Source organism: Bos indicus, chromosome 1, assembly GCF_029378745.1.
Source record: "Bos indicus isolate NIAB-ARS_2022 breed Sahiwal x Tharparkar chromosome 1, NIAB-ARS_B.indTharparkar_mat_pri_1.0, whole genome shotgun sequence".
Classification (NCBI taxonomy): Eukaryota; Metazoa; Chordata; class Mammalia; order Artiodactyla; family Bovidae; genus Bos; species Bos indicus.
The window spans coordinates 94,831,836-94,854,501 of record NC_091760.1 but is presented as its reverse complement, the minus strand read 5'-3'; the positions used below and the strand labels follow the sequence as shown (position 1 = coordinate 94,854,501).

Genomic DNA, 22,666 nt, shown 5'->3' with positions numbered 1-22,666 from the left:
ACTCCTATTTTTATCTTTCACATTTTTCTTGCCTTTTGTGTTTTTGGTTGAGCATTTTATGTGATTTATATTTTTTCTCCATATCAGTTATACTTTCTTTTTTTACTTTTTCAGTGGTTGCCCTAGAATTTCCACTATACATTTACAGCCAATTCAAGTACACTTTCAAATAAAGCTATACCATTCCACAGATAATGCAAGGACTTTAAAACAGCAGAATAATCTTAATTCATATCTCCTGTCCCTTGTATCATTACTGTCATTCACTGCATTGATCTAAGTATACATAGGTGCCCATATACATAAACACAAGCTTTCATAATTGAATAGATTTTTGCTATCATTTTTTCAATAAACTTATCAGTCAGTTCATTTGAGAGTACATGTTTTTATTTTACCTTCACTTATTCGTTCTTTCATGGTGTCCCTGTTTGCAGATCTGAGTTTCTGATCTATATCATTTTCTTTTTCTTTGAAGAACTCTTTCTAAAAAAACATTTCTTGCAGGGCAGATCTACTGGCAACAGATTTTCTCAATTTTTGCTTGTCTGAGAAAGTCTTTATTTCTCCTTCACTTTTGAAGGATACTTTTGCAAGATACAGAATTAAAGGTTGGTAGGGTTTTCTTCTCAACAACTTAAATATTTCATCCACTTTCTTCTTGCTTGCATGCTTTCGGAAGAGTCAGTTCAGTTCAGTTCAGTTGCTCAGTTGTGTCTGACTCTTTGCGACCCCATGAACCACAGCACACCAGGCCTCCCAGTCCATCACCAACTCTCGGAGTCCACCCAAACCCATGTCCATCGAGTTGGTGTGATGTCATCCAACCATCTCATCCTCTGTCATCCCCTTCTCCTCCTGCCTTCAATCTTTCCCAACATCAGGGTCTTTTCAAATGAATCAATTCTTCCCATTAGGTGGACAAAGTATTGGAGTTTCAGCTTCAACATCAGTCCTACCAATGAACACCCAGGACTGATCTCCTTTAGGATGGACTGGTTGGATCTCCTTGCAGTCCAAGGGACCCTCAAGAGTCTTCTCCAACACCACAGTTCAAAAGCATCAATTCTTTGGCACTCAGCTTTCTTCACAGTCCAACTCTCACATACATACATGACCACTAGAAAAACCATACCTTGACTAGATGGACCTTTGTTGACAAAATAATGTCTCTGCTTTTTAATATGCTGTCTAGGTTGGTCATAACTTTCCTTCCAAGGAGCATCTTTTAATTTCATGGCTGCATTCTGAGAAGTAATCAGATGTAATTCTTATCTTTGCTTCTCTGTTTGTGATACTTTTTTTCTTGTGGCTTCTTTTCAGAATTTTTTCTTTATCTTTTCATTTCTGTGATTTAAAAATTATATGCTGAGATGTATGTTTTTTTTTTTGGCATTTGTCCTGCTTTCTGTTCTCTAGGCTTCTTTGATCTGTGTTTTGGTGTCTGACAGTAATATTTTGAAATTCTCAGTGATTGCTTCACATATTGCTTCTGTTCCTTTCTTCTCCTTCTGGTATTCCCATTACATGTCTTTTATACCTTTTACAGTTTTCCCACAGCTCTTAGATATTCTCTTATTTTTTTTCTATCACTTTTTTCTTTTCAGTAATCCATTTTGAAAATTCTTATTTTTATATCCTCAAGTTCAGAGATTCTTTATTCAGCTATATATATACTCTACTAATAAGATCAAAAACATTCTTCATTTCTGTTAGTGTTTTAATCTCTAGAAGTTTTCTCTTTCTTAGAATGTTTATTTCTCTGCTTATATTATCCATCTGTTCTTGCATGTTATTTATTTTCTTTTAAAAGTCCTTTAGTATATTAATTATGTATTTTTTAAAAGTTCCCATTCTGATGATTCCCACTTTCTTGTCACATATGATTATGATTCTGATGCTTGTTCAGTTTCTTCAAACTGTGTCTATTTGCTTTTTAGTATGCATCATAAGTTTCTGTTACAATGGGGACATGATGTAATGGGTAGAAGAAACTGTAGTAAATAGGCTTTTGGTATGTAGTGGTAAGGTGTTGGAGGAGGGGAAGCATTATGAAGTCCTAATATTAGTTCTCAATTGATGATTTACATTAGGTGAACCTGAGCTTTTGGACTGTGAGCATCACTAATACTTTCCAGTTTGTATCCCCACTCACTTTTTAGGCATGACAGAATGGCTAGAAAGGACTGGCATTGTGTATTTCTCTTCCTCCAGGTATGTTAGGCTCTGGTAAAGTATGTTCACTTGAAAGCAGGGTCTGTTGCAGAATTCTCTGGAATATTTCAAAATGGTTTCTTTTCCTTTCCTTCTGCTGGAAACATGAAGGAATTTTTCTCCTATATTCACTGGGAGGACCTGGTGGAGCACTTGGAGATAAAACTTACAAAGTGTAGGGGTTTCCCTATGACTGAGGCCCTCCACACCCTGAAAATTTTAGTTCTCAGGGTTTTCAACCTGAGCCTCTTGAGAAATTTGTACGCAGGTCAAGAAGCAACAGTTAGAACTGGACATGGAACAACAGATGCAGAGTACATCATGAGAAATGCTGGACTGGATGAAGCACAAGCTGGAATCAAGATTGTCAGGAGAAATATCAAAAACCTCAGATATGCAGATTACACCACACTTATGGCTGAAAGCAAAGAAGAACTAAAGAGCCTCTTGATAAAAGTGAAAGAGGAGAGTGAAAAAGTTGGCTTAAAGCTCAACATTCAGAAAACTAAGATCATGGCATCGGGTCCCATCACTTCATGGCAAATGGATGGGGAAACAGCGGAAACAGTGGCAGATTTAGTTTTTTTTGTACTCCAAAATCACTGCAGATGGTGATTGCAGCCATAAAAAAAAAAGACACTTATTCCTTGGAAGAAAAGTTATGACCAATCTAGACAGAATATTAAAAAGCAGAGACATTACTTTGCCAACAAAGGTCCATCTAGTCAAGGCTATGGTTTTCCAGTAGTCATATATGGATGTGAGAGTTGGATTATAAAGAAAGCTGAATGCCGAAGAATTGATGCTTTTGAACTGTGGTGTTGGAGAAGAGTCTTGAGAGTCCCTTGGACTGCAAGGGGATCTAACCAGTCCATCCTAAAGGAGATCAGTCCTGGGTGTTCATTTGTAAGACTGATGTTGAAGCTGAAACTCCAATACTTTGTCTACCTGATGGGAAGAATCGACTCATTTGAAAAGATTCTGATGCTGGGAAAGATTGAAGGCAGGAGGAGAAGGGGATGACAGAAGATGAGATGGTTGGATGGCATCACCAACTCAATGGACATGGGTTTGGGTGGACTCTGGGAGTTGGTGATGGACAGGGCAGCCTGGCATGCTGCAGTCCATTGGGTTGCAAAGAGTCGCACATGACTGAGCGACTTAACTGAACTGAGGGTTTTCAACAATGAGCCTCCAGAAATTTGTCAGTTACAGTTCAGATTTTCCTATCCCAGCATTGATTTTTATGGAGGATTCTGCTCAGAGATTTAACCTCCAGTAGCTTGTGATTCTCTTTGTCTATCTCTCCTATTTTGGGACAGCAGGTTTGGTTTGTGGTTAATATTTACTGGTTTAGTAACTGTATTTTAACAAGACATGTGCATGGTGGGTAGGAGACATAGTTTGAGGTCTAAGAATAGTGAAGACCGAATAGAAGACCACCTGCATAATGGTTTTTTAATGAAATAATGTGTTCAATGAAAGAAGAAACTCTTACAGAGAAAAATAGTGAAACTTCATGCCAGTCTTGACATTGAATCCTGGTGGAGCACAGGAAGAATTTACAAGTCTTCTTTGGAAATTCCTAACCAGAACTTAACACTATTCTGGTTTGGAATTCAAATTCACCCTTTGTAAAATTTTTGTGGAAGAGTAAAATGTCAACAAGAGATAAAACATTCTTGAAAAAGAGTCAGTGGGGGAACTTTTCTTTGCTATATATCAAGATATATTATAAATCCATCCTATGTAGGATAGTGTGGTTTTAGCAATGTAACAGACAAATAGATGAATGAATAGAAATCAGACCAGAAATCAACATATTCATATGTGTACTGATCTAGACAGAACCAACACTGAAGATCAATAGAAAAAGGATTTAGTAGGATAATGTTAAGATAATTTACTATCCACTGAGGGAAAAATATGATAATAGATTCCTACCTCACACCATACATAAAAATTGATTGTTCTTGAGTGAAAACTTTAAAGGCAAAGAGAACATTTAAAAAATTTTTGAAGACAATATAGGAGGCTATCTCAAGAATTTAGAATAGAAGAAAATTTCTTATAGGGCAAATCATAAAGAAATTGTACACATTTGATTACACTAAAACTAATTAAGTCCTTAGGCTTATTTTTTTAATTAAAAAATACCATGAAGAGAATGATTATATAGGCCATAAGTTGGAAGAAATACTTGCAACAAAAGTGATTAGTACCTAGAGTATATAAAAAGGCCATAAATTTAATGGTAAAAAGACAATTCAATAAGAAATGAGCAAAAGATAAAAGCACATATCACTGATGAAGAAACATGATTGACCAATAAATATTAAAAATACACAGGCTCATTAGTAATAACAATAAAGGAAGAAAATGTAAATCACAATGCAATGCCATTTCAAACTTGTCCAAATATTAAAAAATCTGGCAACACAAAGTGAGTTTTTTTGTGTGTGCAGGAATAGGCATTTGATGATAAGATTAAACTCGAATTTCATATTTGCTACTTATCAATGGTATGATTTTTGACAAGTCATTCAAGCTCTAACTTACATTTCTTCACCTACAAAATGCAGAATATAATTTCTTTCAGAGCTGAAAGAAACAAAGATGATGCAAGACAAGCATCTGGCTTGTCAGACTTTGACAATTCTGGCAAAGAACAGGGGTTCATAGATGATGGTTTCTAAAACTGAGATAAATTGGGGTAATAGGAGAGTAGTCGAATGTTTATACCAAAGTTTCACCCAACAGAATTAATTCAGAGTAAAGGTATTAGAATTTTAAACCTTATCTTCAAAGCTTGTAACAACAGTAGCAGCAGCAGCAATAATTCATTGAGGACTTACTATGTGCCAGGCACTGAGTTTAATGCTTATATTCATTATTTTATTTACTCCTTATGCTTACTTTGTAAGGTAGTATTATTATCTTCATTTTATGGTTGAGGAAATTGAAACTCAGAGAGCTTACTTAATTTACTTACCCAGGGTCACATATAGCCCAGGGAGTGGAACACAATTTTCCTGGCTTGACTATATTTTCTAGTGTATATAATTTCTCTTTAGCAGGCAGAAACAAAATCAGAACTTTTGACTTATAAGCAATTTTCACAATTAGTGGCATCAAACTTAAATTATGTGCAAAATAATATGATGAACCATGCCAGTATTTACCAAAAAAAAAAAAAGTGAAGAGTTTTGGTTGGAGTTTCTGGCAATGTTAGGATTCCTAGCTTAAATCTTTTGTCAAGTGATTGCTATTTTTGAGAGAATTGTGGAAAGGAAAAAAAAGGAAGAATGGGAGTAAAAACCAGGTGACCTGAACACTTTTCTTTCTCTGTGTAATTTGAAATTATACCTGACAACCTTGGAGACCTCCACATTGTAATTTGCTTTGGGAATAATTGAAATATTACTCAGGTGGAAACAGGAAGCTTGAATTCACAGTATATTCATACACGTACACAATTTTTAAAAAAGTTAGAGTCTTGCCCCTTTTAACTCCTTAAAGCAGCCATAATCTTGTCCTTCAACCTGTATGTTAACAGTGGTTTTCAAAAACACAGATGTGCTGACTCTCAGAGTGAGATAGGGTCTTGGGGTGCCAACTTGTCTCTTGTAGTGCAGTATTTCAGCTAAAGGATTGCTCAACAAATTCTGGTTTCAATGTTGAGAAACTCACTCTCTTGGAGGGAGCTTCATCTATCTTCTAAGAGCTATAATTGTTAATAACAACAGAAATGATGATGATACTCATTTTTTATTGAGAGTTTATGATATGCCAAGCACTGTGCTAAGTGCACAATAAAATTGTCTCATTTATCCTCATAATAACCTCTGTGACACAGATACTACTATTATCTCCAATTTACAGATTGAAAACATAGGGGTTTTGATCCATATATCATAATTGTAACATTTACAGACTTTAAACTCTAGTTTACTTGACAACACTTAGATATTAGAAAACAGCACAGAACTCTGAGTTCAACTGCAGCTCCTTAGGATTAAACTTACAAATTTTTAATCCTGTCGTAGAAAATAGGGAATCGGGTGGATTTCTGATTGAAGGGAAGAGGCGAGGGAAGAGATTTTTATTTCTTCACATTTTAAGCATGACTATTCTAGGGCCTTTCTGCATTTTCTCTTATGTTCTCGTCACTGCTCCACTCACTTTTTTTTTTTTTTTAAAGATACAGGGTTGGATCTATAGCAAAGAAAATCTTTCTCTGTACTCTGTGCTATATGCTTTCTAGACCAATATTTGCAGAAAGTGCACACAGTCCATGAACTGTGCATTTTAAAATTAGTTTAGAAATGTTTAAAGGTAATGCAAATGTGTAGCCTATCATTCAAAAGAGAAAAGGGACAGAAATAATTATCATTATAAATGTAAGCAAGATGGAGAATTCACGAAGTCAATCAATGTTTGTTTTTCCCTAATGGATTTTCAGATGTTGTTTTTAACAGCCTGAGTCAATTTTTTTTTCTATATTGACGTAAGATTATGTATCCTTGCAATAATTTACTTATAATTTGGATCATGTCCAAAACTTTTCTTAAGGCAGCAGAATTGCTTTTTAAGCCACCTGATGTCATTACAGCCTTATATTTAGTGTTTTTATTATAAAATTAGACATTTATAAATCTGAAATTTTAAATCCTTAAGACATAATAAATGGCTAGAACTTGAAGCTGTAGTATGTTTCAAGCTTACTTTTTCCTTGAAATAACAAATACAACACCTTACATACATAAAAATTGGGTGGGCTGTTGTCTTATAGTTAGATATTTAGCCTAAGTCATGTGAAATGACTAAATATCTCTTTAATAATCTCAGTTTTAGAAATCACACATAAGGAACACTTTTACAATATTTAGGGTTCATGCAGATTTGTCATATGTAGGGAAGAGGAAAGTCAATTTAGTGGTGGAATGATCATGCCTAACTGTATGTTACATGTGACTGACTAATGCCAGACCACACTCAAGTGTTACATGTGACTGACTAATGCCAGACCACACTCAAGCTGTTCTCACAGTGGTGAACTGCCTCCTGTAAAGAGAAAGAAAGCCCTTCAGGCAGACAGCCAATTTAAGAATAAAAATCAGCCTGTAGTCTTCATTTAATCTATTTGTGGGCATAAATGAGAACTTACTGTAACCAAAAAATCCTGTGATGTATTTTTAGCATCTTGCCTGGTGAATGAATGGATTTTACACTTTCAACTGAATCAGAACTGTTAAAATGAGCTCCCAGCACTGCTATCGTCTCTTCAGAATTGCTTGAGTCTACCTGTCAGTATATTCTCCTCCTTTGCAAGATACATAATAATCTCATTTAAAATCATAGAGTCCCATGACACCAAAAAAGCTGACACAGTTTCTTCCTGCTTGCTGTTGTACTACTATACCTAAGTGATTATCTACAGCAACACCACTGTTTTATGTCACCAGATTTCTAAACAAACACTTCAGTTTATTTTTAGATCACTCTTTTCTTTTGACAGATTGTAATTTATATTAGCATATGCATTATTTCCAATTTCCAGTATGATCAACTTCATAAGAAAACAACCACCACAGAATCAAAATCTCAAATCCTCTGCTGAGTCTCAAGAAACTTACCTACTGCCACCTCTCCCAACCACTATTTGAATTGTCAGTGAGAGTAGCTATGAATTAACGCATCTTAAAATTTTATGTCTTGATTTGGCTTAACAGTAGCATACTGCTTGGCAAAGGAACGACCTTGGAACATGCTGATATTCATACAAAGCCCAGACCTTAAGTGTTTATACTAATTCAAACATTTGTACTCTAATGTGTTATACCTTAGGCATAGCTGATGATTCAGTTCTAAAAGATTCTGTGTTTTAAGGAATTTAGTGTTTGAGATTTTCATTTATATTCACCCATAGAACAGATTTCCTGAAAATTCAAATATTCAAATTTGTCTCAGAGTTTCAAAAATAAAACAAAAGCAGATGTAATCATTGATCGGTTAAATCAATGACAGTTATCAAGGAGAGTCAAAGTCTTACAGAACAAATGAGATGCTTTGAGAATGGCTTATTGAAACAAGGGGATGCACAGAAGGAAGGGACTTTTTTCCCAGAAAAAGTATTGTTGTTTTAGTTGCTAAATTGTGTCCAGAAAAAGATAAGTGGAATAAAGCAAGAAAAAAGGTGAATGGAGAGTAGGAGGATAAGAATGGCCAAAATGGTTAAATAGGAGTGAACTGAAAGACACTATCAGAGGTTAAGCAAGAGAGAGGCAAAGCTGAGAATTAGCTGTGAGGGAGAAAATTCATAGTGTATCAATAAACAGACTGATACAACCAATTGTTTTATTTAGTCCTGAAAGGCATATGTAATATACAACAGCTCTGCAATCTAATGTGTCATTTAGTGCAGTGTTTTAAGAGCAAAGATGAAAACATTTAGAGCACATATTATGTTATTTAATCTGTTTCTCACAATATTACATGTGTTGTTAAGTTGCTAAGTCATGTCCAACTCTTTGTGACCCCATGGACTGAAGCATGCCAGGCTCCTCTGTCCTTCACTATCTCCTGGAGTTTGCTCAAATTCATGTGCATTGAGTCAGTGATGCTATCTAACCATCTCATCCTCTATCACCATCTTCCCCTTTAGCTTTTCCGTCTTTCCCAGCACTGGGGTCTTTTCCAATGAGTTGGCTCTTCCCATCAAGTGGCCAAAGTACTGGAGTTTCAGCTTTTGCATCAGCCTTTCCAATGAATATCCAACGCTGATTTCCTCCAGGATTAACTGATTTGATCTCCTTGCATTCCAGGGTACTATCAAGAGTCTTCTTCAGCACCACAGTTCAAAAGCATCAGTTCTTCAATGCTCAGCCTTCTTTATGATTTCTCACATCTGTATATGACTCCTGGAAAAACCATAACTTTGACTGTATGGACCTTTGTTGGCAAAGTAATGTCTCTGCTTTTTAATACGCTGTCTAGGTTTGTCGTAGTTTTTCTTCCTAGGAGAAAGCGTGTTTTAATTTCATGGTGGCAGTCACCATCTGCACTAATTTGGGGACCTAAGAAAGTAACATGACACTAAATAACATTTCAAAATATAGAGCAGACCCGATTTGTTGTAGATGATAAGTAAACTAAAGCTAATGAACTCTCTAAGATAACACCTTTTTCTAACAGTGGTCTGCTGTTTAACATAGTCTAACAATGGATTTCACTCTCACTTTTCACTTTCATGCATTGGAGAAGGAAATGGCAACCCACTCCAGTGTTCTTGCCTGGAGAATCCCAGGGACGGGGGAGCCTCGTGGGCTCCTGACTATGGGGTCACACAGAGTTGGACACGACTGAAGTGACTTAGCAGCAGCAGCGGCAACAATGGACTAAAATCTTACCCCAACTGGCCTTGCACAAAATTTGATATGGGACAGAGTCCTTATGCTGGTAGAAGGAAGCTCAGCCTTTATTGCTGAGAAATTAAACTCTAGTATCCATTTAGAGCTGGAGAGAGGACTCGATCTGGGCTTTAAATCTGATGGTATGGCCCACAGTCTTCTCTGGGCTTCTGATCAATTCATCAGATGATGAGGTTGTCAAATGACTAATCTGTTAAATTTATAAATATGCTTACTTATTAAGATGGCTTATTTATTTTATTTTTTGAAAACAAATCTTTTTTTAAGCTCTGTATCCTGGTTCATGTTTTTAAAAAAATGTTATTGGGTATAATTGATTTATGATGTTGTGTTAGTTTCAGGTATACAGCAAAGTCAATCTGTTATACAGATACCCACACATTTTTAGATTCTTTTCCTATAGGCAATCACAGGGTATTGAGTAGAGTTCTCTGTGCTATACAGTAGGTCCGTATTAGGTAACTATTTTATATATAGTAGTGTGTATATGTCAATCCCTAGCTTCCAGTTTATTCCCCACCCTCTTACCCTGCAGTAATCATAAATTTATTTTCTACATCTTTAATTCTGTTTCGTTTTGGTAGATAAGTTCATTTATAGACTTTTTTTTTTTTTAAAGATTCCATGTATAAATGATATCATTTGGTATCCTAAGACAGTTTAACTTTTTAGAAAATTTATAATAATCCTATAGGAGCCAGGTCTCCAGAATTCTGGGGCCTATGATTTCTCTCTGCTCTTCAGTCTCCCCTCTGTGAAATACACAGCCCAGATTGTGCCGTGTTGCCCATTGTCCATTTCCCCTATTTTGGCTTTTTCTAGCGTCAGGAGGTAAAGTAAAAAGCTGTTAAGATCACCTCATTAAATGCAAGTTGTTGTAAATGCTATAAATACATAAAACTACATTTTATCACACAGGCAAATTTGGTCACCCTTCAGAAACTGGGGAATGAATCCTAAAAATGATAAAGTGTTTTAAAAAATGACTTTCAAAGTAGAAAGAAATTAGTTTAAATTGTTAAACTTCCAAATTACAATTTTGGTTATGTTACTTAGACTAAACAGTCATAGAGTATTCAAGAATAGTAGAGTAATAATCATACACACAAGAGTATATTTTTAAGAATCAATCATTCTATAACCTTAGCTTTTGAAGGACTGAAAATTTTCAAAAATTAAAAAGGTTTGCTAAATGTATTCATGAGGAATATATACATATAAATATATTCATATTAATATTAATTAGTCAATAAGATTATTTCTTAGAGTAAGGTTTTAGTAAACTTTAAATTTGGTGAATTCTGCAAATTGGTCACTTGGCCAATTGATTCTTCAGTGAATTGCATTTTCATGAATGGGATTACTTAAACTTTCTTAAGATGACACTGTGTTTGAAAAACTAGTAATAATTGCCAACATTCAAAAGTCAAGAAATTTCTTGGAAAGCTCTGAAATATTATACTATTTCTTGGAGACTCAAAAATCTACAACATTTGATTGTTATATCCTGTATTTCTATATAGCAACATTAACTGGACCTGAATAAGGTTACTCCTTTCATACTGTGTGGCCAGTGTGCTCTTGACAGTCCTGATTTATGCCTGTTTCCCTGTTATAATTCTTAAAAGTGCCCACTTTCACTATCACAATGTTCAGTCTGAAAGATGAATTGTACGGTGACTCTAGTTAGTGAGCTCCAGTGTTCTGTATTTTATATAACATCCTTTTATCTTATAATTGGTCCCCTTCACACATCATCTGCATGGGCTTTGTAAGCATTTGAATGTATTATTCCTGCTCTAGTCTCCCATGATCTAATTCATGAGCAACTGCTGCTGCTACTGCTAAGTCACTTCAGTCATGTCCGACTCTGTGCAACCCCATAGACGGCAGCCCACCAGGCTCCCCTGTTCCTGAGATTCTCCAGGCAAGAACACTGGAGTCGGTTGCCATTTCCTTCTCCAATGCATGAAAGTGAAAAGTGAAAGTGAATTTGCTCAGTCGTGTCCAACCTTCAGCGATCCCATGGACTGCAGCCTTTCAGTCTCCTCTGTCCATGGGATTTTCCAGGCAAGAGTACTGGAGTGGGGTGCCATTGCCTTCTCTGCATGTATGAGGAAACACACAGCTAATTCTTCCTTAGTGATGGATAAAGAGGCTTTGTTGTGTTTCTCTCCCTTACTGTTATCTTCTGTTTGCTATCCCTTACACAACATGGTCTTCAACATTCTGTGCAATGTCATCTATTTTTTGCCCCATGAATCTTCATTATAGGAGGCATGATTATATCATATGACTTTACCATTAAGTACACACTCTTGTATCTCTCTTTCAACCAGGATTGTACCAACCATTTCATGTAATATTGCCTTACTGATGAAGCTAAGTGGTTATTAACCACAAACTCAAAAACTAGCTAATTTAATTTGTAAACTGCAAATTTGGTTTGTGCCAAGTGCTATGCTAGTTGACGAATATATAGAGATATACTAATATTATCAAAAGTCATTAGTTCTCTTCATAAAATAGTCTTGACTTTGGTTTGCTTTTTTACATCTGTATATATAGTTTCTTGTCTTATCTTTCTTATGAAGGTAAGTCAAATTGTGTGTGTGTTGGAGGAGGGACAGATTTCAGCAAGGACATTCTGCTTCAACACACTTATAGAGATAGAAACAGAAATGTTAAAGGGCTAGGCTGTTGACTATTTCAAGTAGGCCTCACAGATTTACTGTTTCTTGGGTAATTACAGTAATCTCAATTTAGATTTATGGTATAAAAATGTGATTTCATCAATTTAACTGGTGTCAGGTGTCTTCTTTGGCCACCTGATGCAAAGAGCCAATTCATTGGAAAAGATCCTGATGCTGGGAAAGATTGAGAGCAGGAGGAGAAGAGGGCAGCAGAGGATGAGATGGTTGGATGGCATCATCAACTCAATGGACATGAGTCTGATCTAAATCTGGGAGTTAGTGAAGGACAGGGAAGCCTGGAGTCTTGCAGTCCAAAAGGGTCCCAAAGAGTCAGAACAACTGAGCAACTGAAAAACAACAACAAGGTATTTTTTGAGGGTGACTAGCATTCCTGTAGAACCTAAATCAAAAATAAATATCCTTATTTTTATTCTGCTTTCTACCATTTATATATGCTAGCTCTTTCTTCTGGTAGAATGTTTCTGAAAAGATATTGACCAATAAAATAAAAGGGCCTTCCTATTGTCATAAACCTGACTGATAACCTCTATTCAGTTACATTTCCTCTAGGCTCTCTGATTGAGAATCTGAGATTTTGTGAAACTGTCTTAGATGTCTTTTTTGGTCTATTCATTAGGAATTCCTTCCTGAATAGATCTGGTTAGGCTTTAGCTTAGTTCAGTTCAGTTCAGTCACTCAGTAGTAACCAACTCTTCGCGACCCCGTGGACTGCACTATGCTAGGCTTCCCTGTCCATCACCAACTCCCGGAGCTTACTCAAACTCATGTCCATTTAGTCGGTGATGCCATCCAACCAACCCCTGTCGTCCATTTCTCCTCCCTCCTTCAATCATTCCCAGCATCACGTCTTTTCCAATGAGTCAGTTTTTTGCATCAGGTAGCCAAGTATTGGAGTTTCAGCTTCAGCATCAGTCCTTCCAATGAATATTCAGGACTGATTTCCTTTAGGATGGACTGGTTGGATCTGCTTGCTATCCAAGGGACCCTCAAGAGTCTTCTCCAACACCACAGTTCAAAAGCATCAATTCTTCAGCACTCAGCTTTCTTTACAGTCCAACTGTCACATCCATACATGACAACTGGAGAAGCTTTGACTAGACAGACCTTTATTGGCAAAGTAATGTCTCTGCTTTTTAATATGCTGTCTAGGTTGGTCATAGCTTTTCTTCCAAGGAGCAAGCACCTTCTAATTTCATGGCTGCAATCACCATCTGCAGTGATTTTGGAGCCCCCAAAATAAAGTCTGTCACTGTTTCCATTGTTTCCTCATCTATTTGCCATGAAGTGATGGGACCAGATTCTGTGATCTTAGTTTTCTGAATGTTGAGCTTTAAGTTAACTTTTTCACTCTCTTCTTTCATTTTCATCAAGAGACTCTTTAGTTCTTCTTCACTTTCTGCCATAAGGGTGGTATCATCTGCATATCTGAGGTTATTGATAATTCTCCTGGCAATTTTGATTCCAGCTTGTGCTTCATCCAGTCCAGCATTTCTCATGATGTACTCTGCATATAAATTAAATAAGCAGGGTTACAATATACAGCCTTGACATACTCCTTTCCTGATCTGGAACCAGTCTGTTCTTCCGTGTCCAGTTCTAACTGTTGCTTCCTGACCTGCATACAGTTTTCTCAAGAGGCAGGTGAGGGTATTCCCATCTCTTTCAGAATTTTCTACAGTTTGTTGTGACCCACATAGTCAAAAGCTTTGGCATATTCAATAAAGCAAAAATAGATGTATTTCTGGAACTCTCTCACTTTTTCTATAATCTAGCAGATGTTGGCAATTTGATCTATGATTCCTCTGCCTTTTCTAAAACCAGCTTGAACATCTGGAAATTCACAGTTCATGTATTGTTGAAGCCTGGCTTGCAGGAATTTGTGCATTACTTTGCTAGCATGTGAGATGAGTGCAATTGTATGGTAGTTTGAACATTCTTTGGGATTGCGTTTCTTTGGGATTGGAATGAAAATTGACCTTTTCCAGTCCTGTGGCCACTGCTGAGTTTTCCAAATTTGCTGGCATATTGAGTGAAGCACTTTCACAGCATCATATTTTAGGATTTGTGATAGCTCAACTCGAATTCCATCACCTCTACTAGTTTTGTTCATAGTGATGCTTCCTAAAGCCTACTTGACTTTGCATCCCAGGATTTCTGGTTCTAGGTGAGTGTGATTACACCATTGTGATTATCTGGCTCAGATGATCTCTTTTGTACAGTTCTTCTGTGTATTCTTGACACTTCTTAATATCTTCTGCTTCTGTTAGGTCCATAATCATTTCTGTCCTTTATTGTGTCCATCTTTGTATGAAATGTTCCCTTGGTATCTCTAATTTTCTTGAAGAGGTCTCTAGTATTTACCATTCTATTGTCTTCCTCTATTTCTTTGCATTGATCTCTGAGGAAGGCTTTCTTATCTCTCCTTGCTATTCTTTGGAACTCTGCATTTAAATGGGTATATTTTTCCTTTTCTCCTTTGTGTTTTGCTTCTCTTCTTTTCACAGCTATTTGTAAGCCCTCCTCAGACAACCATTTTGCCTTTTTGCGTTTCTTTTTTTGGGGAAGGGGATGATCTTGATCACTGCCTCCTGTACAATGTCATGAATCTCCGTCCATAGTTCTTCAGGAACTCTGTATCAGATCTAATCCCTTGAATCTATTTGTCAGTCCACTGTATAATCATAAGGTATTTGATTTAGGTCATACCTGAATGGTTAGGCTTAGAAAATTTTAAATAGTACCTTTCCTAGGGACTAGTTATAAATACACTATCTTGGACCAGATGGGAGATGACCTACATGACTGGGAATCATGGTTTTAAGACTTACTGTGTTACATGGTAATGGCATTCTTTTGTATTTGCTTGGTGCCTTTCAACCTCAGAAGCATGCCTACTTGGCTCCTTAGAGAAAATATCTTGATGTGTGGGCTTTTTCAATGGGTTTTCATATAATGTGTTTGTAAGAGCCCTGAACCCAAACTACCTAAGTATCCAAGCAATTAATTGATAAGTATGAATGCTTAATATATTGATTTGTATTTATTGTTTTACACTAGAAATCAAATAGTTAAGAGACACTAAGATATTAATGTTCTTGGGTCATATTATTCTTTCCCTAGAGGGGAAAAAAGGATGGCCAATACTCTATATTGAGGACGATAATTGCCAAGGAAACCAAGATGAAAAATACTTGAATCTGAAAGTAATTGTATCTGCTTCTCTGTTGGAAAGTCCATACCAGTATAGCCAACAGTTATTAGGAAACTTCTCAAGGAGTATTGTCAAGTTAGCCATCAAATGATATGAAACAGATGCACTTATTACACTTCAGGGATATTATGTCGAGGGAAATGGATGTTTCATGCCAATACTGCCTGTAGGTACTGACAAATTCTTAATTTTCTAGTTCTCATTGTTTGTTCATTTGTTTTAGGAACCATAAAGAATTTTTATCACCAGTGTAACTCAAATGGTTAGGTTTGATACAATTAAGTTATAGTCAATGATCTTCTGGTGTCTGGCTCTCCCCTAAACTCCAAAATCATGGATTTGAAGCATTTGCCAATTTATATAGTATACATTCTCCCAGCAACGCTAATTTCTTTTACAGTAAACAACTGGCTCTCCTAATGTTCCTGAATATTTAACAATGGGCTCTCTAGAGTCTATACAAGTTAACCTAAGTGTATTATTAGCAGTTTTAACTAGTTGCAATCTAGTTCTGAAGTTGCATCTAGCTTTCTCCTGTTATTTTTTTGATTAGATTCAGAAAACACATTAATGAACTACCTCTTAAAGAAAATTATTTACAGATAACTGTACTGTATCTGTTTATGCTAAACTGATTAGATTTGTTTGTAGTTAATGACTTTTACAGACAGAAGGAAGCTTACTATCATCTCTTAAATACCCTTTCACTCACATAGTACATGTAGGCAGAAAATAAGCCACAGGGATAACTCAGTAAAGAACATAAAAAGTAGAAGAAGTTGTATGTAGCTAACGTAAGAAAACATTTAGGAAACAAGTATAAGGAAAAATAAAATGTATAAATGAGATTGATAGAGACATATTTTGAATTTTAAAAGAGGACATTACCGCACAGATAAATAGATAGTGTGACTTATCTATTGTGGTTGACTGTGGGTAGAGTATTGTGATTAATTCAGTCTTCCACGTCATCATTTAAATGAGTTCAAGTAATACCTGCTGCTGCTGCTGCTGCTGCGTCACTTCAGTCATGTCCGACTCTGTGCGACCCCATAGATGGCAGTCCACCAGGCTCCCCCATCCCTGGGATTCTCCAGGCAAGAACACTGGAGTGGGTTGCCATTTCCTTCTCCAATTCATGAAAGTGAAAAGTGAAAGTAAAGTCACTCAGTCGTGTCCGACCCTTAGCGACCCCATGGACTGCAGCCTACCAGGCTCCTGCATCCATGGGATTCTCCATGCAAGAGTACTGGAGTGGGATGCCATTTAATACCTAGGACTGTCTTATAGAATGCATGTCAAACTCATAGTATCAATTTTATGAAATCACTTTATTACTATTTATATTATTTATTATTTAAATTTCTTAAAGTTTTCATTTTCTAAGAAAGTATTATTTATATATATTATAGAGATAGTAGCCACCAGCAACCTAGGCTCCCCATTCCTATTACTATGGATTTCTCCCTAGGAGTTATGTTTGGAGTGTATGTAGAAACCACTCACACTTTATTGATAAAATCCTTGGATGGTAAATTGGCTGGATAAGAAACAATAGATACCTATACATTGGGAGATGAAGAAAATTCTTTGAGAGAATTTAACAAAGGGAAGGGGAGTCTAATATGATGATCTTAACTCAGGAATAAAAAGCCTTCATTGCCACAGGTACAAAGGAATTCTGAGTGTAGCATGGAGGCTGTTACACAAGTCTTGTAATTCTTTGCCATAAGTCTAGGTTCTGGGGATGAGAATATCAGGAGCTGCTTCACTAGGTTTTTATGAAACATACTGCAGGTCCAAGAGACAATACTTTAGGACACCTCTTAAAACGCTTGGTGTTATAGCTTAGACCATCTTTTCTAGAAATGGGCTGCTGAGATCCTTTTCATGTGGTTGGGTTTTATTTCCAGAACTCAAGATAGAGAGAGTCACAAAATTGTGTCATTACAACTAGGATCAGGAATGTACTTGAGAGCAAGAGGTCAAGTTCATTTCTAATCTTCCCTGGAAGTTTTCCCATCATTATCAGTGACCTCATGGCTGGAAAGTTTGAATTTTCCCAAGAGCTATGAACACAGAGTGGCTTTAATTAAAGAAAAAGATAGTCAATAATTGTTGGTTTGACATTTATAAGACAATAATTCTGGTAAAATCATATTCCATGAGAGAAATGGAAAGTTCTATTATGCTATTACCAGAAGCTGAGAATGAAATTAATTTAACTTGAAATAAATCTTCACAAAAGTTATAATAAACATACCGGGCAGCTTCTGAATATCTCTCCAGACATCTAAACACTGTTGCCTGACGAAGATGATTTCGGAAATAGGCAGGGTTTAAAACAATGCTCCTGAAAAGATAAAAGAAATGCAAATGTTATTAAGCTCTTAAAAGTCAATTTCCAGAAGTGTATAGGAATGAAATAGCAATCATCCAATTTTACATACATCTATTTTAAAAGACACTAGGAAATGGATCATTTTTTCTTCCTGTAATTGTCAGTTAAGATAAATAAACAAGCATTATTGAAAATTAAGTTTGCATGATAAAAGCAATTTTATTTATAACACTGGCTAACTTTTATAGCTATAACAATGACAAAGAATTTGAATCCAACTTTTATTACATATAAGACACGTGTTATTTTATTTGTCATATGCTGATAAATTAGGCAAAAATCTCAAATTGTGGTCTATCTACCCATAATGAAGAAGGAGATTGTTAGCTGCTGGATTTCAGTTAAATGAGTGGAACTGGAATAGGTGACTTGTTCGTTTGCAATCCATGTTGGGTTCTGTGCCTTCTCCCAGTTGGACAATTGTAGTGAAATGGTAGGAACCCTGTACCATTGGGTAAGGATTCTGGTTCTCACCTTGCCACTTTTGGTAAGGCCCTTGTTTACTTTGGGTTTACATTTTCTTTTGCTGAAATTTCAAGGCTTGATTTTGGATAAGATTATCTATCCTTGCTTGCTGATTCTTCCATTATCTCACAGAGTTTTGGAGTCACAATCCAAGCTCAGATGAGAAGATGATCACTCCACAGCTGCCTTTTTTCCCTAGAGATAAACTGGTAGCTCTTCTTTTCCCTTGCTTCCCTGAAAGCCAGGCACTGCTCAAAGCTTTTGATATAATGAGGTAAGCTAGACAAATGAAGAGCACAACTCATCACCAAATGAGGAGAGAGCCATTAGTGAAAGTTTGAGGGATAGCTTATATCAGAATGTGTTGTGTTTGTGGATGTAAGATACATAATGTTATAGAACCGACACAGGACTATTAAACAATTTTTTTGTGTGTGCCTGCTTTTACAAGTTGATGTGGAGAAGGCAATGGCACCCCACTCCAGTACTCTTGCCTGGAAAATCCCATGGATGGAGGAGCCTGGTGGGCTGCAGTCCATGGGGTCTTGAAGAGTCAGACACAACTGAGCGACTTCACTTTCACTTTTCACTTTCCTGCATTGGAGAAGGAAATGGCAACCCACTCCAGTGTTCTTGCCTGGAGAATCCCAGGGATGGGGGAGCTTGGTGGGCTGCCGTCTGTGGGGTCACACAGAGCCGGACATGACTGAAGTGACTTAGCAGCAGCAGCAGCAGCTTTAACAAGTTGATGAGAATCACTTAGAATTAGTCTATTAATGAAGGAAGTGATTCTTGATCTTTTTTTTTTTTTTTTTTTTGAGAGGTTCACAAATTGGAGAATTAAAGCTGTGAACCTCTGTCTAAAAAAATGCACATAAACATGGTTGCCTAAATTCAGGGAATTCATGTGATCCTTTAAGGTTATTCATGAACTCGAGATTGAGAAAAACATACAGACAAGAATAGTCCCATTCCCAGAAACATTGCTTATGGAAAGAATAAAATAAAAAAGCTGCATCTATCTGACCCACATAGAGTCATAGAATTATATGATGATGAGGTGAATTGATTGACTAGTTTAGCTCACTTTAAACACAAGTGAATAGAATCCAGAGAGACTAACGGACCCTTCTAAAGTCATTCATAGTTGGCTGCAATGCTGCTTCAAATTTATTATTATGTTTCTCCTCTCCTAGCCTCAGCACTTCATAAGTTATCTTACTCCTTCTCTGTGATGATTTCTGAATTAAAGAAGCCTGGGTCAGTAAAGTTTTACTACATTCTATGACTAGAAATTTGTACAAATACATAACATTAATCCTGCAAGAACACAGACCATTTGCTTTATTGATTTCTGATTAAACTGTTGGAAATTTAAAGCCTATTCCATGAGTTTATTCCATATCAACACTGAACTATTAATATCTAGTACTAATACTTTATATTAATTCAGAAAAAGGTATGTTAGTGAAATATGTTTGTAAATTTTATCCCTGTAAGAGTAATCTTGTAAAATTAGGTCAGAGTGAAAAGAGAAGTGCTCTGTCTAGGGGCCTGGGTCTTCCAACTCTGATCAGAAACCCTTCTTTCACAACATGGCTAATTCTTTCCTCTTACTTAGTAATATTTATTCACTTAGGCATTTTTAGTAAATATCTGCAAATGTGATGAGACAAAATCCTTATGAATGAACATATTTTTTTTTCCTTTGTTATCTTTTTGCCCATGGTGCAGTATTTTGGTTTTACTGAGCTATTCTTCAAGAATCTTGCTTTGCCAGATGTGTTCTTTTCATAAAAATGGATTAGACTGGAGAGAAGCATGGGGTGTGGTGGACAGGAGGAGTAGTGATGAGAGAAGGGTTTAGTAAAATAGAGGGCTAAGGGAGAGGAGGAGTCACTGAAGTGGTCTTGGAAGAGATTTTTGTGGGTAGTGAGATAAACATTGTTTCCGTGTAATTTTTAAAAAGGATAGGTTTCTTTAAAAATTTTTTATAATTATAAGTCCTTTTTATGGTGTTGAAGAAATACAGTAGAGGACATGAGTTTGGAAGTCACTGTTGCTAAACTGGACTAGGTTCTTCTAAACTGTAACAACATCCGACACTGAGCCATGTGAATCATTGCTTCATAAGAGGGACCAAGAAGTCTAGGACCTAGTCTACCCTGAAGGTGAAGGTACTTACAAAACGAAGTTTATAAATTTGGGATGAGATATTGTTTGGCCATTTATTATTTTTGGCTTCTTTATAATTATTGCAGCATTCACTGTGTGCTTATGATATGCACTGTTAGATATTTGGCAAGGAAATGCTAGTGGTGATTGTAAAGCCTACTTTTTACATTTTATTGATTTATTTGATGCTTTCTATAATGCTCTTTTAAAGATGCATTTTATGTTGTGTATAACTTACAGAGGAAATATTGGTTTATCTTTTAAAAAGTTCTTAATCATTCATCATTTGATGCCATTTGGGGACCTATGGGAGGCTGTCTATGACTGAAGTGTACAATCTGACTGGGACTGTAATGAAAATAAATCAACCTACAGTTATAATCAGAGAGAGATCTCTGTGCTGATTGGTTTGATTTTAAAAGAGAGGAAATAGCTATGACTTAGTTATGTTGATAGGGGTTGTGGTAAAAATAAGAATCATGCTAGAATGGCTAAGTTATGGAAGTCATTGAATTTTTGTCAGAGGAATGAAGACAGCGTTAATAATGAGACAGTCAATTCCTAGGCAGATTGATAAGAAGTCAGGAGAGGAGAGAGGGGTCTGGAATTCTCAAGGAGGAGGAAAGGACAAACATCTTTTTTTTTTTCTCTGCATTCCTTAGTCTTAGTCACATAAAACACTTATTTTTTTTTTTTAAACAATGATTACACAACAAACAACACAGCTTAAATTCTGTCCTGAAAGTGAAGTTGCTCAGTCGTGTCCGACTCTTTGCGATCCCATGGACTGTAATCTACCAGACTTCTCTGTCCATGGGATTTTCCAGGCAAGAGTACTAGAGTGGGTTGCCATTTCCTTCTCCAGGGAATCTTCCTGACCCAGGGATCGAACTCAGGTCTCCTGCATTTTAAGCAGATGCTTTACCCTCTGAGGCACCAGGGAAGCCTCTGTACTAAGGATTATATAACTACAATTTATCCTGCTTGAGGACAGTTTCTCCTTCCTGAAAACTTTCTGGCTAATCCTGTTATCTTTTTTGCCTTTTCAAAAACTGTTCATGGGGTTCTCAAGGCAAGATTACTGAAGTGGTTTGCCATTCCCTTCTCCAGTGGACCACATTTTGTCAGAACTCTCCACCATGACCCATGAGTCTTGTGTGGCCCTACATGGCATGGCTCATAGCTTCATTGAGTTAGACAAGGCTGTGGTCCGTGTAATCAGATTGGTTAGTTTTCTGTGACTATGGTTTTCAGACTGTCTGCCCTCTGATGGAGAAGGATAAGAGGCTTATGGAAGCATTCTGATGGGATAGACTGACTGAAACTGGGTCTTGTTCTGATGGGTGGGGCCATGCTCAGTAAATCTTAAATCCGATTTTCTGTTGATGGGTTGAGCTGTGTTCCCTTCTTGCTATTTACCTGGGACCAAACTATGGTGGAGGTAATGAAGATAATGGTGACCTCCCTCAAAAGTTCCCATGCATGTACTGCTACATCAGTGCCCCCAACCCTGCAGCAGGCCACCACTGACCCATTCCTCCACCGGAGACTCCCAGACACCCACAGGCAAGTCTGGGACAATCTCTTGTGGGGTCGCTGCTTCTTTCTCCTGGGTTCTGGTACACAAGGTTCTGTTGTGCCCTCCAAGAGTCTGTTTCCCAGTATGATTTCCCAGTCTATATCCCATGAACAGTATGAAAATGCAAAAAGATAGGACACTGAAAGATGAACTACCCAGATTGGTAGCTGCCCAATATGTTACTGGAGATCAGTGGAGAAATAACCCCGGAAAGAATGAAGAGACAGAGCCAAAACAAAAACAACGCCCAGTTGTGGATGTGACTGGTGATGGAAGCAAGGTCTGATGCTGTAAAAAGCAATATTGCAAAGGAACCTGGAATGTTAGGTCCATGAATCAATGCAAATTGAAAGTGGTCAAACAGGAGACGGCAAGAGTGAATGTCAACATTTTGCTGCTGCTGCTGCTAAGTCGCTTCAGTCGTGTCCGACTCTGTGCGACCCCATAGACGGCAGTCCACCAGGCTCCCCCGTCCCT

The 22,666-nt window shown here is 36.9% G+C and overlaps 1 protein-coding gene across 1 annotated transcript in view; it reads right to left on the bottom strand.

Annotated features, from left to right (window-relative positions):
• Positions 1 to 22,666, bottom strand: part of SPATA16 (spermatogenesis associated 16) — a 277,685-nt gene that overhangs the window by 134,465 nt on the left and 120,554 nt on the right. Inside the window, exon 4 of the mRNA XM_070791798.1 lies at positions 17,833 to 17,922. Within this exon, the coding sequence (XP_070647899.1) occupies positions 17,833 to 17,922 (90 nt within the window). The remainder of the gene's footprint in view (positions 1 to 17,832; positions 17,923 to 22,666) is intronic.